This window comes from Haemorhous mexicanus, chromosome 2 (assembly GCF_027477595.1).
Source record: "Haemorhous mexicanus isolate bHaeMex1 chromosome 2, bHaeMex1.pri, whole genome shotgun sequence".
In the NCBI taxonomy this organism is placed as follows: domain Eukaryota; kingdom Metazoa; phylum Chordata; class Aves; order Passeriformes; family Fringillidae; genus Haemorhous; species Haemorhous mexicanus.
In genome coordinates, this window is record NC_082342.1 from 49013996 (window position 1) to 49031329 (window position 17334).

The 17334-nt window shown below is 37.4% G+C and overlaps 1 protein-coding gene across 1 annotated transcript in view; it reads right to left on the bottom strand.

Moving 5' to 3' along the window:
* Positions 1-17334, bottom strand: part of MICU2 (mitochondrial calcium uptake 2) — a 133542-nt gene that overhangs the window by 52104 nt on the left and 64104 nt on the right. Inside the window, exon 2 of the mRNA XM_059838727.1 lies at positions 10909-11056. Within this exon, the coding sequence (XP_059694710.1) occupies positions 10909-11056 (148 nt within the window). The remainder of the gene's footprint in view (positions 1-10908; positions 11057-17334) is intronic.

Sequence of the window (17334 nt, forward strand, 5' to 3'; positions counted from 1 at the left end):
GTTTCTTTCAAAAGACAAGTTGTTATTTTCTAGAACTGTCTTTATTTCCTCAGAAAAAAACCTTTTCTCTCCCTGAATTCAAATAATCTGATGAAGCAAACCTCTGAAACACATTTGGCTTTACTCTGGTTTTTATTTTACAGTCAGATGTTCTGAAGAATTCTGACCACATTAAGCACCAGAGGAAACCTTGTAATAGGTCAAGACAGAAATAGAACAGAAATATTTATTCAGTACATATAATTAAGAAGGCAAATCCAAATGCAGAAGTACACTTTACATTAAAATTCCCACTAGTGTCTCATTTAACTTTCAGCAGCCTTCAGTACACTTTGCTTCTGTGTCCACCACTTCCAATTATTTTTGTGTTGTCTCTTTCCTGCCATTCTCAGCTTCTTTGACAATACTAATTTCTCCTCCAAGAGCAATTTTGGACTGAGAAAATGAACAATTCTTTCCTTTCCCTGAGCAGAAGTGTACCTTACCTGGGGGCATCAAGCCCTTGACTGTACATGACCTCCTAAGAGGCTGTCCTTTGCCAGATCTCTCTTTTTCTGTTTTAACCATGATAATATGATTATGTCAAAAATTTCCTCACCTAAGGATGCAGAAAATAATTTGCTCTACCCCAGTATCCTCAGCTTGGCAGACACATGGAGGTACAAAAGAGGACCAGAGCACCTTTGCTGCTGGAAGCTGCTCTGCACGTAGTGACTGCGAGTGGAGCACAGGCTACACGCATTTCAGCATTTTGCTCAAGCGAGCATTGCTTTGAACCATTTTTCTCCTTAACTAAAGCTGCAGTCTGATTCAGAAATTTCAGCAACAGCCTTAATTTAGGAAGTTCCTGACTTTCATCCTTGTTCCATCCCTCAGACCACAGTGATTGATAGCAGACTGTGCTGTGAGCCAGGGAACGATGCTGGCTTTACACGGATAAATCAGACTCAGAAAAGCACGGAATGAAGATGCCTACATGAAGCTGTGGAATGGATGGCCTCACCCAGACAGAGGAGATAAAAATAAACTCAGGTTTGCTGATCTAACAAGATCAGGGCTGAGAGGTAGCTTAATTAGCCATAATGTATCGCAGAGCTAAGATTCAAAAGAAGAAAATTCGCTATTTTAGGAAATGGGAAATGTGAGCATAAGAGAAAGAGGGTTTATACAGACAGTGACTACTTTTAGAGTAGGGATATCAGCAGAGTTTTTAAGCAACAGAGATATTGTGTCACTGTTTTCCAATATAACCAGTGGTTAAAAATTATGTTAAATTGAGGATGAAAAAATGTATGAAGTCTATATTTTAAGTTTGTTTTATTTTAAACTGCTGAAATAGGAGCTGACTTACAGAACATATATGATAAATTTTGTAACACTTAGCTATGAAATGTTAAAGACAAGTACTAAGCCATTAAGTATTTCATTAATAGAGGATGCAAATCCATAAAAATACATTATGAGATATTAGATGTTAACTTAGATTAGCAGTGGCACATAAATATGGTTGCTCTTACAATGGTTTGACTAAGCAGATATCCTTTCTCCTCTCTACAGAAATACTGGACATAAAGAATAGCAACTGTCCTCTTGAAATGAACATTTATTTTAGCTGCAGAGGAGAGAGAATGAAATAACAAATGAATCAAATTTTAAATGGGCTTTTTATAATTCTCACAGTTGGTACAAATGAAAAGCAAACAATGGACAGCTTTCTTCTAGTGAAAAGTGCAGAGTAATTTATGTTGCCCAGTGTACTTTTAAAATGACCATACTGGTTTAAAAGACCCTCTCACTTTTTCAGCAGTAGAGACTGCCTTTACCACCATACAGCTGACAAAAAATGTTTCTCCTTAGCAATTCAAGGAAAGCCAGAGAAGCAGATGAAACTTTTGAGCATTAGATTTTATAGTTTTTCCCAAGAAACTGACAGTGAAGCAGAAGGAAGCTCTCACATTCTATGTCACCAACAAATTCACAGAAAAGAAATAAATGCTATAGTCAGGGGGTGAGTGACACACAAACACAACTACACCCCTTCCCCAGAAGAAACAAACAAAAAAAAATTAAAAAAAAAACATCCAAAAACAAAAACAAAAAAACCCAACATTTGGAGAGGAGCAGAAAAGGAGAAAAGTCCTCTGTGTTCTGCAACTGGCAGTTTCCCTAGTGGGATACGTGACTGACTATGAGCTTGCCAATACCAATGCAAATGCAGCAGCAAAATTTCACTGTCTCAGTTGTTCCAGAAGTATTGGCACAAAGGACATGCATTCAAGACTTGAAAAGAAGGCTGGCGCCTGGGAAAACGAGCTGCATCATTCTGAAGACTTCAAACATCAGTCCTGAAAGACAACTGGAATAAACTGAAAAACATCAAAAGGTAGCTGTCTTGGCCATGTCTTCTATTTAAATTCCATGCAAGGAGTCCATTTTAGAATTTTTATTAAGCCAAGTATGATTGCAGCTCTTGGTAAACAAAGTCGCTGGACACTGGCATTTTATGTATACTAATCAGCTGGAAAAAAGCAGCTAGAAAAACCAAGAATAGCCAGGTAGGATGGATTTGTACCTATCAGCAATGCTGAACTACTTTTTGTCTGGTAACAACCAAGGCAGGATTTGTTAGAAAATTTTAGTATTTTTTGTTAGCTGCGTCTGTAAAATCCTTTCACTTTCAGGCTTTTCCAGGTCTGAGAGGAAAGATATTTTTAAAAAAAATGTAGCCAGCAGAATGACCAGATGCTTGCCAGCAGAATGGATGATGGTGTGTGAGGACCTAAGCTCTCTGAGGGACTGGACAACACTGGATGACTGATTTGATTACTAAGAATTGTCTCTAGTCTGCATTCTCCTCTGCAGTAACAAAGCTGGTAACCCAAGGGAGGCACTGCCATACAAGCAGGTGGCTCTAACAAGAGGAACCTGTGTGTTTTACACATGGAAAAACGCCTTTGAACTCAGTATTTGCTTTTGTTTCACAGCAGATGAGGAAGGCTACTGAGCACAACTGGTGCTATAACCCACTGCAGGTGCAAGGCTGGGGAGTGAAAAACAGAGCATAACCTGGCCAGTTTCTCACTTAGGGAATCATGCCAGTGTTTTCCACACAGGGAGCAATGGAACTTCTCAACAGTGCCCCTGGAGACGCCAGCTGTTTGGCAAGTAAGGACAGCTCCTCTCACCTACCAAAGCAGGCTGCACACCTTGCCTGCTGCTACTGCTTAGAAGCAAAGTGATTGATACTCTGTGCTTCTACCCTAGGCATTTTAAAAAAACTCATAATGTAACATTTTTTATGAGAACAAGCAGGAGAAAAATAGTAGTCTGTATCAAGGTTAGTCAAAAAAGAATAAATCATATGACTAATTCAATAAAAATTCAGCATTGGCCGAATGAAAAGCACAGAACCATCACTACCAAAAGAGTTACAAACAACTGAAAATATGAGGCTTGAATGCATGCTAGATTTTGGCAGGAGTCTGACCTGCACTCCTGGCACCTGCTATCATCCGTCAGTGGTCTGCAGATCCTCATCAGTTCTTAAATAACTGAATGCAAGCCAAGGAATTTTCTTAGGTATAAACCAATACCTGTCTGTGTTGAGGACATATGTTGCAAGAAATTAAAATACACTTAAGAGTGAAAAAATTCACTGAATCTGTTTTCACGCTACATCTGTTAAGACTTAATTGTCAGTTAAGCAGCATGTTTCAGAACTGATTAAGTTCCACTGAATGATATTAAAAAAAAAATTGAAGTAATCTGTCAAAAAGTATTTGGAACCTGTGGGAGAACAAATCCCAAAGATATTTTCTGTGGTATGTTGACAGTATGTTATAAAAGTAGTTGAAACAGTGTGTGGTGTTCTTAAAAAAAAAAAAAAATCTTTAAAGATAGGAAAAATATTCAGAGATGAAGAATGATTGTATGAGCTCTTGAAATGTGCCCATATGTATAAAAAAAGTGACTTCTCTGTTAGGTATTTCAAATATCACATTAGCATGTCACAAAACTGGAATACTCGACTAAAGCAGAAACTGTTGCAAGACTTCTGAAATTCTAAGGCAGATGATGTTTATACAACAAGCAGACTCCTGTTATTAATAACCAGATCTTTCCATTACTTGCACTACAAGTATTCTGTACCCACACAATATATTTTCATTTGTTTCAGGGAATCTGTTTTCCTTTCAGATGCCATTACATAACCTATAACTTTCACACTTTAAATAACCAAATCCTTCAAGATGTGCATTGAGACCACTTGCCTCTTGCTCACAACTCTGCTGAAGCCTGATCGCTTTTATTATCAGTACTATTTTTGTGCTGAGTTTTTATAAATTGCCTTCATTCACTGAGAAGCTGTAATTTATTTTCTCATTGAACTGTTTTTCTGAAAGGTAAATAGCTGTTTATGTATTTTCAAATCATCTTGCCCAAGTTTTGACCTAGTCAGTAAGCATCGCAGTCAATTGAGGTAAGAACTCTCAATCTGCATCTCTCTTCTGCCAGTCATCAATGCCACAAAGGGAAAAATAGGAATCAATCATAACAGAGACATGAGTTCAATATAACCTTACTGTTGTCTCACACAGACATACCTGCAAACATGCAAATGTAATTAATACAATTTCAGTATAAAGTTAAGGATCAAAAATATATTTTCCTATTTAACTGTACAAGGAATGTATCTCAGGTACCTTCAACATGATTGAAGGCAGGAAAATAGAACTGAAGGGAAAAAAAAAAGACATATTTTCCCTCTGCAATGATATGCTAAAACATGCTCCTTTTTAAGTGATTTTGCTCCATGGTTCCCTTTTCTCCTGCTCTCCTATCTGACCATGCACACACTTCCTTGCTGCTGCAACCACAGGGCTCCAGTGCTGGAAGTCAGCACTCACCTAACACCTCTGCTCTCAGCGCTGCTCCCCTTCAGCTGTTTTTCGGACTCTCCATCAAGTACACACTTCTGAAGTATGGGAGATAACAAAGAAGTTGGCACAGAGGCCAGTGGTTAATACACTAAAAAGAAGCCTAGCCAGCAGAGCAGATTTGAATGCTGCAGGAGGGAACGCTGCATTTCTCCTCAAGAATCCCATCCTTGATTCTGTTGTGTAGTACCTTGTGATGCAATCATTATGAAAGTGGATTAGTGTTTATTGATTTCACAGCAAAACATATAGACATAAGAGACATAAATACACATTATCAAGATCATAGGAATTTCTGCCATATTTCTAAACAAAGAACTATTTACCATGAAATTAGTTTAGAGATAAACATACAGCCTATGTATGTTAGTTATCAGAGTTAACATCTAATTAATGAGGACAAAAGAAAAACCAAAAAACTCCCTTATTTAGTTCAATTAATTACCAACAAGTGGCTGAGGCACAACATTAGATCTAAAACAATATAGTATTTTATGCACAACGCTTATTTTAATGTTCTACTTGGACACTTAAGGGAAAGTGAAACAAAGTTACTTTGAAGACTTTGACAGGGTGGTGGCAGGATTTCCTAATGCTTTTTGGGTGATGAAGAATAGCTGAAGATGAAAAATCCACAGCATGGAAGACATTTTCAGCAATCGATGTCTATCTTTGCTTTTTTGTTCAGTTCCTTAACAGGAATAGTGTTTTCCTTTACTCACAATCCCACTTTAAGCAATGAGTAAACAATGATGACTAAGAAGCTTTGGCTAGAAATGGCTGATTTTGTTTCATTTTCTAAAATTCAGAGGAGATTAATCTAATGACCTTAAACCATCATGTTTTTTCTTTGGATTTATCTTCACTTTAGCTTCCATCTACCACTGTGCAAGGGGTCATTGTCGTGCATACTCAGAGTTCTCTACTGTGTTTGGGGAATTTGAGCAACAAGGACTTATCTGTACTAAAAAAACCACTAAATGCAGAGATAGAGAGAAAATAATTTCTTTGTTAACACATTAGAAATTGGAGAGAATTGAATTCAGCTCCCAGCTGTTTCAATGGCTCCCCATACAACACTTCAATCCCTACTTCCCATAAAAAGCTTCTCCATTTAGACAAGCTTCAATCTTATTCTTTGACTCTGAACCCCAGATTTTAGATCTGACACTGACGCATGACTCACATCAGTCTGATTAGCAATCGTGTATGAAATTCAGGTCAAAATGAAGACACTGAAGTACAGGCATCTGAACCCCTGCCAAAGGCAAAAAACTCAAGACCCAAAAATAAAAAGACTGACTCAGCTCATTCCGAAGCGCTCATCTACTGCCTGGTCCCTCTTGGCCCTCCTAACATCACTGACTGCACCAGCACTGACCTCAACTAAGGACAATGGAGAACTCATTTTTTTAGCCACCACAGCCTTGCACTGTGTCCTTTCCTCAGGTTCCCTCACAGCCATGACCACGCTGATGATGTGACAGGAAGCCACACATCATATCAGGCTGCAAACACAAAACTTTTCACCAATTGTGTACCCACACAAAGCTTAACCAACATGAACAACTTCTCCAAGGGAACTTCCAACACACTTATCCTCACTGACAGACAGGACTCTTCCATGGAAATACTGCCTCTGGTACCCTGGTACTGTGGAATGTGGGAAGATCTCTTTTACCACAGCTGAATGAATGAAGATGCTACAACACAATAAATCTGAACAGATACAGAAGGATCAAGATCTTTGTTTAGCAAGTGTCAATTGTTATTAGACAAGGTAACCTGAAGGTTTGTCTTCTACCTGGAAGAGGAATAATCTTCTTCAGAAAAAAAAGAACTAAGAACAGTTCAGATTCAGTGCATTGCAACATCTTCATTTCCTGATGGACTCTTGCATTCCTTTTCAACAATTAATATAGATTTTCTTATGTGTTCTTCAACAGCACAACAGAGATAGTATTTCCAGGGAGCTCTAACACAGTATTAGTTGTCTAATCTGGAATATGAGCTTAAGTATGCACAACTGTCTAAGACACAAATTTTACATGAAGGGTCTCTCAGAAATGCTCCTGCACTGCAATGTAAATTCTGTGTAAATCAGCAGAAACTCTAGCACTTCTAAGATCACAAATAATTTATCCTTCCTGTACCTGTGATCTTAGAAGTGCTAGAATTTCTGATGCAACACATCAAGTTTATATAATTTATATTAGATACTGTGAAGTATTTTACATCACACTACTAGGCATTGTGAAGTATTTTTACATCACAGTAAGAACAGTAACAGGAAACACTTTTTCACCAAACTATCATTGCATCAGGTATGATGATTTACATGAACATCCCACAGATTACCCAGAAGAACTTGGCTGGTTTTGCAATGGTTTGCCACACATCCCTGTGGTAACAGTTTTAACATAAGATTACATGGCATATAGCCATGAATCCAAAATCCCCATTGGTGCAATTAGTATGCACTGAACTAACTGGTAGAAAAAAATGCTGTCATATTAGTTTTGCACTGGCACAAATGCTGTGCCACACTACCACATCTCATTTACTGTTTGTCACTGTTTATAAAGAGGTGGCTGCTTCCTTTCATAAAATAACTAACAGTAATAGAACAAGGCACATGTTTACAGAGTAACTTGGTGTTAGAAGCACTGACTCTAAAAGCAAGCAATTTTTTTTTGGATAGTGTCTTTATTCCTTTATAGAATTCTCTGCTTTGTCAAAAGGTCTGTCAGGAGACTCCGCATTTGTTATCAGCTCATCCTCCTCACATGGCAGTACTGTAAATATTTTTCTTCATTTTCACCCTCACAGTAAATAACTTTGAAGGTGTGATTTAATTAACAGGAATGCCAATATTTCACAACTTTTGCCTATTTTAAAGAAAATAAGTAATAGAGAAACCCATGCACCAGGAAATAAATGACCAGAGGTAGTGAACTAAGGTCTACCAGGCAGGGTTCAAGATCACTTAGGCTGGATGACAGCTGATATATTTGCAGTACAGTTCATCCGTTTTCTTATCTGGTAAAGTGTTCCATAATAAATTATAATTTATTGCATCTTTTGCAACCTTGTCAAAGGCCACACCTAAGATTTTTGCTTTAGCAATAAATTCCACCCAACTGTGTACAGGAATTCACTTGACAATCTGCACATAGCTAAAATATTTTGGTATTTTTTAATGCTAGCACCAACAATTCTTCTGGTTTACACAACACCACATTTACTTTCTACTAAATTTGACTATGTTTAAAAACTAACAGGAGATTTCAAAGTAATTCTCCGGTGACAACCACCCATGAACAAAAAACCCTAAGGCTGGCTGGCCAATGTCTCCTATTCTCAATTCATATGTGTTTCTCATGCCTCCTTTTGCTTGCCTTTTTCCCTTGTGGGAGTGTTTATCTCTGAATAGGGACAGATCAACCTCAGCAGTATTTCATGATGTACATAACTAAACTGCTCATGAGGCTGGCCATATGTTTCTGCATATTGTCTATAAAAAGTACAGCAGAAACAAAACTTTAGAACAGCCCTAAGTCTTCCATATTACCATAAACAGCTTCCAGTTGGAAAACTCCAAGCAAATATTTATGAAGATGAATGGTTACTGCCAGGGTGCTTCAGATTTTGCTGAGAGGTTTGGGTTTTTTTACTTATTAGCTATTAATGAAAAATAGGTAGAGAATAACCAAATCATTACAGCTTGAAGTTCAGCCTTGTAAGACTCACCATATGTATGCAGGATCACATGTTAAAATTACATCTAAGTATGCAGTAAGTGAAGAGCTTTCTAGGATAAGTGGTGTCATACCTTTCTCCTTTCTAAAGGCATTGTTCAGGGTGAAAGAGAATTATTTTATTATATAAGCAGAAAGCTTCCAAATTTACTGCTGCTTTGCTATTAAGTTCCCTATCTTGACCTACTCTGAATATACCATGAGAGATACTTGAGATAGATCTGTTTATTTTCCTCATATGAAATTCTTTGAAACACAATGAATAAAACCACTTCCTTTAAAATACTTCAAGTGCCATATTTCTCTGCTATCAAAGTCTGTGTCTGTTTGCAGTCACACAAAAATGTAAAATTCCAAGCAAGAGAAATCAAGAGAATTGCTTACCACTGTGTTTATGCTACTGGCCAAAAAATCCATACCAATGACAGTTAAAAAAAAGTTTAGGAACATTAGATTCAAATGTCAACATTTTTCTATTAAGCATCTATGATGCTACTGCTGCAAGCCTGACCTCAATTTGAAATGCTAAATATGCATTAGAGCAAAGGTTTTTTTCTTGTCATTATTTATTCGCTTCTGTTTAATGCTATTTCCTACTCAAATTAGCAAAGCAACTGAAATTAACTTGGCTGCATTACAAATAAATATCACCACATACCACTTCATTAAAAATCTGCATGTGTACTATTATAATTGGAGTAACCAATTAATATGGATGCATGGCTAGAACTGGAAAACATTTATCTCTCTAACCTTGTCTTCAGACACAACTGTCTGAAAACCACACCTTAAAAACGAAAATTTTCTGTACTCACTGTCTTTCAGGCTGGAAAACTCCCTTTCAGGTTTTTAACTTAAGGACTTCAGTTTTGAGGGGGAATGAAGTCTAACACCCATACAATTAAAAACCAGCATTTTAAAAATCTCCATGACTTTCAAGGTCGTAAAGTTCTTCTAAGGATTTATATTCAGCTTTGTGTAATATTAGAAGCTGTGTGTCAGCAGTGAATTCACGTATCCTTATCACCTACAGATTTTTGGCAGATACTGGAAACCTTCTTTTATTACCAATAATTCTATCTAATAATAATTGTCCTATTTGACTACTTGCAGCTCTTTGAAACTGCTTTCTGCCCTAGATTTTCGACAGGCTTCAATCAAAGTGCATTCTGGTCTCTTTCTTCCTCCTTGTCTCTCACACCCTTACACAGGGCCTTGAATTCCTTTCTGGATTTCCAGTTCAATACTCCCAAGTCTCTACAGCATTTGCTGGTAGGTGGGCAGAGCATCCTAGGCTTTGAATGGCTTTTGCTAGACAACATGCTCTCCTGGTCAGCATGTGCAGATTGCATCAAACAACTACTAAAGCTGGGATTTCTCCCTCTTTCCCTCCTCAGATGAACTAACAGAGTATTTGTCCTCTAAGTGACAATCCTCTCTGGAAACTGAAAAACTTAACCTTTCAAAAGCAAAAAAAAAAAAAAAAATCTTAGGAAAACTGTAAAGCCCTTTTTTTTTTTTTTTTTGAGGAAAAAAGCATATAGAATTAAAAACATAACTGTATCATGGAAATAACAGAAGAAGATACAAAGATTAAGGAAACTTAAGGAATGGGACAGAATTTTCATTTGTGTTCTGTTCCTATCTTCTACCCAGAAAGTACACTTTTAAAAGTTCTTCTTGAAAAGACACTTGTGATTTTGATTTGTTCTTAACTAGGTTATGTAAAAATCAAAGGAGACTTAAAACCTAAAATGTAGAAAACATAAAAATGCAGAACTGAACTCTGGGCTCTATTATTCTCATTCAACTCATTCCCATCACTGCCTCCTCTAAGAAAAAAGGTCACAGAATTACTTGCTGGTGAAGTGGATAGAAGATAACAGGACCAGGAATGGTATGAACACTATTATAATACACTCATTCTATTTTCTGTGGCATGTAAGCAATTGAGGAACTACATACTGATCAGTCATGTAAATTATGCAGAGATGTCATCAGCAAGTCACCAAATTTCTAAATCATCAGCCTCACTTCACTTGTGTAAAGGGTAGCGGTGTCTGTGAGAATCCATATGGGCAACATTTAAAATCTGGATTCTGCTGATTTATGTAACATAAAGGATCTTATCCCAGTGATTTGCAAATGACATCTCTAAGGGGACCAGCAAGATTCTTTTCCTTCACAAATACAATGACAAGAAAACAACTTACGTTCAACTTGATCAAACATTACTGAGAACAAGAAATCTCTTGGTGTCATGTAATATTCTCCTTCATATTCCAACGATGCAAAATGCATGAAGCGGTGCTTTCGAAGAGACAGTCTTTCATCCACGTCTGCATGAATGACATCTTCCTTCTGAAAAAGAAAAAAAGTCCACTGCATTTGTAGACCAAAGATGTAACTAGAAAAAACCTTACATCCAGTCTTGATCAACCACAGTATTTTGCGGGTAGCCACAACAAAAAGCTACCGGCAATAAAAGCTTTTATGGCACAGTCTTAAAGAAAGACATGCTTATATGATAGTCTAAGTATTTTTTGGCTTCACTGAGAGCATGCTTTAACAACACACGTGAGCCAAATTAATGGCTGGATGTCACCAAAGGCTGATCCTGCTTCCCACTCCCCTGCTCTCAGCCATGTCTTCCTGCACCTCCTTGTTTGCCAGCTCTGCTACTTGGACTCTTGCTGAGGCAAATTCAGCTTGCTAACTCAACAAAAACCCAAACCCACCAAACAGTAAATAGTATTTTGCCGGGTTAGTGGCTGGCTCAGCAAAGGCTGAAATGCACTGCATATCCATGCAAATGAGCCATTCCTGAAGTTAATTTTTGAACTGTGAAGCAACTCCTAAGATGGGAGAATAATGATGTTCTAGTTTAAATATGGGCCTGTCTTTTGGAGAATTCAAAAAATGGGAAAAACAATGAAAACATCAACAAAAGAGTCAGAGATCATACCACCAAAGCCAAAGATTCAACTAGTCAAGCAAACAAAATATCTCCAACTTCACCCTCTCCTCATTAATATCGAGAGACTCAGGATGAAAACCAGACAATACTCTGATGAGTAGCCCAGCACTCACTGGCAGCAAATGATGACACAGACCCAGTGAAACAGAGGTATTTATACTTTAGGATTTCAGAGATGGTGACAGCAGGAAAACGAGAGACTCAGAACACACACACTGTGTGCATTTGAACATTAATCATGGAATGATTACCATCACATATTATATTATACATTATTGTATTTCTAAATAGAAGGCTTCAACTTGCCATTTAATCCCATGCCTTGCAGCTCTGGGTTAGCATTAAGGACTTGTTAAAGTATTTCACTGAATGACAGGCTACAAGCACCTGTTACGATCAATCTGAGTTTTCCCTTGTAGCATGTTTGTTTTCCTCCAACCTCAGGTTTCAATGAAGGGTGGGAGGGAGCCAACAACAAGAAAAAAACAAGACTCATAATTTGGATTTAAAACAGTCATATTCTGATATGTAAGGAAAATATGGGCTAACTCTAAGTATCTGAAACCAAGACTTGCTTTGGTTTAGACAGAACTGCTTTAAGCTTCTTACAGTATAGAGCTCTATCACTGCCTACAACCCACGAGCACTGCTGCTGTTCAGACCTGCATGTTCTGGAAAATACTGCTTAAAAACAAATCAAATGTAGCAACAAATGTAGCTTTATTCTTTTTAAAACTTTAGGGGATAAGTGACTCCATAATTGCTTAGCTAACAAGACTCAACAAATACTGCAAATCTCAAATGAATATTTCATGGTTGCTGGGTATTAACATGCTGTTAATGTCATTAACGTTAAGATTCTTATTAAAATCACATCCTTCTCACAGTAACAAAAGCAATTTTTCCCCAATGGCAAATTTTTTAAAAAAGTGCAAAAGGGTTTTACAGTTGTCCTTTAAGCAAAATTATGTAATGAAAATCAATCTTTCTGCATAAATACAAAGAAAAAGTTTAGACAAGAAGTAAAAAGCAATTTCTACACGGTCAAACCAACTGGATTTTCAAGTTTCTTAATTTTGCAGTATTTATCTGAATTCTGTCTACAGCTAAATTTGTTACTGATAACAGAACACTGAATTTCAGCAACTATTTTCAGCAAGAAAGTCAACAACTTTAACTGAAATACACAGGTACCAGTTTTGGTCACCACCATATAAGAAAGGTACTAAACTGTTAAGAGAGTGTCCAAAGGAGGGCAACAAAGATGGAGAAGGGCCTTGAGGAAAAGTTCTGTGTGGAGTGGCTTAGGTCTCTTGCTCTGTTCAGTCTGGAGAAGAGAAGACTGAGGAGAAACCTCATTGCAGCCTGCAGCTTCCTTGTGAGGGGAAGAGGAGGGGCAGGCACTGATCTCTTCTCTGGTGAGCAGTGACAGGACCTGAGGGAATGGCCTGAAGCTGTGCCAGGGGAGGTTTAGGTTGGACATTAGTAAAAGGTTCTTCACCCAGAGGGTGTTTGGGCACTGGAACAGGCTCCCCAGGGAGTGGTCACAGCACCAGCCTCACAGAGCTCAAGGAGCATTTGGACAGGGTGCTCAGGCACATGGTGTGACTCTTGAGGTGTCTTGTGGAGGGCCAGGAGTTGGACTCAATGATCCTAATGGATCCCTTCAAACTCAGCATGTTCTGTGATTCTGTGTTCACATGTTCACATATTACCTCTGAAGGGTGCCTTGTATATGGAAAGGAACCTATTCCTATCAGAATTACAATAACATGTGATTATGGACTCATCAAACCCCTTTCTTTTTGTGAAACTGGCATCCCTGATTTGCAAAACAGCCTTGGCTAGCTTCTTATGAACATCAGCTTCAAAACTAGCACAAATGAGAACGAAACAGGATGAAATAAATCAGATGTGCCATCTCCTACTTTTTTTTCTAAGCTTTTGCAAAATTCCTGACATCCTGTCACTATTAAAGAAATTTGTCATCTGCAAAGAACACCCTTCAGGACATGAGCATGAGCTCAGCTAGAGCAGCTACCACCTCATTTAAAAGCTGTAACCCTCCCTCTCATTCACTATTATTTCTTCACCAATACATATCTCTCCAAGTCTTCAATAAGCAGGGGTGCCAGACCCACCAAAGATAGCTGGTAAGGGATAGAAATACATGGCAAGAAGTAGGAAGATCATGTTTTTTGAAAAAAACCAAAAAAAAAACCAAAAAAAAAACCCAACAAAAAAACTTATAAGCGTAACTCCCATTTGCTCTTAGAAGAGATAAATGTTTGAATAACTATTCTAATCATTATTCCAAGTGCTTAACCAAAGATTAAATAAAAATTATGTTTTGAAGAAAAGGCTGATTCAATCACTTAAGATTGATCTTCTTTTGAAGTACCAATCTAATGAGTGCAGAGGGGAGTAAGCTCTGTCTTCACAATTCAGTATCCTTCCCACTTCAATTAAATCCTGACTAATTTCTAAGTAGTTTTTCCTGAGTCATCCAATGAGTCCTTCAGATAAAAAAGACTTGACATTCCTGACATTTTAAAAAATACTGTGAAAGCTCAATTTGCTCATAAAAATGCATGCATTGGGCAAAAAGCAGAGTTTTACTCTTTTATTCCACAAAATGAGTTTCAAGCAAAGACAGGTATACTGTAAAAAACAATTACATAAGAAATAATTACATATTTAAGGCTGAACCTCAGATATTAAGGTATCGGTAATCTAACACCTAAGCAGTTTGCAACAGTGCAAGCTCAAGGCAAGCTGGATACAAAAATTTAAATTTCTGAGGCACAATGGGTGAGAAGAATCTATTACTACTGCCACCAGATTCTTGTAAGCATAGTTTAAAATATGCTTACATAAAAATAGTTTAAAATAACTCTGGGATTGACTTGGGCTTATTTCTGCCTCTAACAGTGCCATACAGGAGAAATCCAACCACAAAGAGCTACGTGGCATTAATGGTAGGGCTTGGGCTGAAATTCCACTCTCAGCTTGTTCTTCTGTGTGTTGGTCCAGCTGGGGCTTCAAACACTGGGTGTTCCCATGTGCTCCACAGCAGCCCCACAACCAAGAGAATTGAGAATGAAATTTTAGCTTTAACTTGGAATTTAGTCGCCTCTGAGGTTTTATGTCAAGCCTCCAGTGCCAATTTCAGAATGTGCGTGGTAAAGCTATGATAGCTGATGGTAAATTAGAACTGAATGACATGAAAAGGGCTCCAGGAGGATGCTGTGCAGGTGACATTGCAATGGATCAGGGGCTGACCAGCCACTGGAATCTACAAGAATTTCTAAAGACTGTGGTTTCCTTCCCGGCTTCCTGCACAGAGAAATGCCTAAGGGCAACAACATTACTTCAAACAATAAATTTTCACGTTGATATAATTAATCTGTTTATCAGTCAGTCTCCTAAACTTAAGATGCTATTAAAGATTTCATGGTGTTCAATCTTTGGCTTGTAGTTTTGTTTTGTTGGCTTTTTTTAAAATAAATTAAGCAAAAATGAACTGTTACATAAATAAAACTTTGATAAACCTTACCTGTGTTTTTATTGACAATGCTGATAACTATGATGTGATTTTTGGTAACACTAATTCTCTATCTTTTAAAAATCTAAGTAATTTTTAAGTACAAACTCAAATATAGGCTGCTGATTATTTGAGAGAAATTCTTTTAAAATACCATATGCACTTATCTCTCCCTTCAATTTAAAATTATGTCTTCCCCTTTAATTAATTTTACTTTTTGTCCCTTTGCACAGCATTTGGTGTTTTAATGCACCTGTGCCTTTCAAGTTTTCTATCTTAATGTTCTCTGCTTATAAAATAGAATACATTTTCCAGTTAATTTTTTCCAAGATAATTTTTCTTTCTTTACTCCTTTCCATACAATCTACTTATTTTGTTTCTTTGTATCCTTTCATTGCCTTTCTTTCTTCTATTATCTACATACCTTCCTTCCTTTTTCCTTTGGAAAAAATAAAATTAAGATGTCATTTTTTCCCCCCTCATCTGAAAAGAGGATAAATTTTTTTTTTCTCCTAATCTGAAAGAATTAACTTGTTACACTCATTTTACCTGCTACAAGAATAACTAAACCAATATGTGCATGTAAATAAAATCGAGTTGGTGCCAGCCAGATCTCAGGGAGCCTCAGGTTTGGAGCCATTAATTCACACTAGATCTACAGAAGGATTTAGCAACTCTGTATCAAATTTCTGTATGACCAATGAAAACGTTGCAGTTAACTAGTGTCATTATTGTATCTCAATTTCAACCCAATCCATTTTGCAATGATCAGAATAACACAAAATGTAACTCGACCTCCAACTCTGCTGCACATGTTAACATACCTAGCATGCATGCTGAATGCACAGAGGAATAATGCTCAGAGCTGAATGTTTCAAAGTTTCATATGATGCAATAATTGACAGATGAAAAAGAGTTTTGACAAGAAATCCATTTGACAGAAATATGTGACTTACAGAAAGCTCAAAATCATAATATTTAAGAAAGCTTGTATAAGTATGTGCAAAAGTAGTTGGTACTTTTACAATAAAGAAAGTGAGCCATGTCTCGATTAAATGCACCAACAGCTAGTTAAAGAAATAAGATCAGAATCAAAATGTTCTGATGATGTGAATTGATCTCTATTACTCTTTTAAACATTATGTTTTCTGAGCTTGCAAATCAAACTTAGCCTGGACACAAAGTAAGATGGGGGGGGGGGGGGCAGGGGGACACGACAGGGGGAAAGCACAGAACTCATACAGAGAACATATTTCTCTGGAAATCAATTCCAAGTATTTGAGTGACTGAAACTGAACAAGCAACTACATTTCTAAAAGTTTTAACAGTCTTGAAATCCCTAAATATGAAAAGGGCGAGAGATTAAAAATACCTCCTCAGGAGCTACTTCTGAGACAGAGAACAGACTTCTAAAGTAAGGACAAGAGAAGAATGAGAATGCAAAAGTCTCGTGTCTGGCTGCTCTTAACGGCTGAATAAAAAAACTTGAAAATTAGAAGAAGCCCTTTCTATGCACTAACAGGTGCCACTCCCCTCCTTTCTTTCAAATAGCTGCTCGGTCAGTTTGGCTGTGCTGGTACTAATTAGTGACGGTTATGTTTGAAGCAGCAGCTGAGGAGTTTATTTGCATCTAAACCCCTGCCATTTCTGGTTTTAATTTTTCACTCCCTCCCCTTGCATTTCACTGAGTTCAGACTAAATTGTGCACACAGAGCAGATCTACTGTTACCAGCACCCATACCAAATGGAGAATTAACTCAAACATGAGGATAATACAGAAAACAGTCTCAGTTTATAAGGGTTTTTAATTTCAGCATTTAATTCTAGAATTTCTACCTTACCAGAGCTCATTTTTAAACATAAGCTTAAAACAAAGTAGGAAACTAACACATTTCCCCTAACAGAATATAAGAAAGGCAGATAAGGTACCCAAGCTCTAACAAGCCGGGGAACCAGTTAATTAACTTAACAAACCATACATTTTCACCTCTACTTGCAAGTTATCACACCAGCCTACTTACACATTCCCCTAATGAGGCTAACACACCACTCAAACACACTGGTAAAGAAGTACTAAATACATACAGAGTGGCAGGGGGACCACATCGATGCCTCATA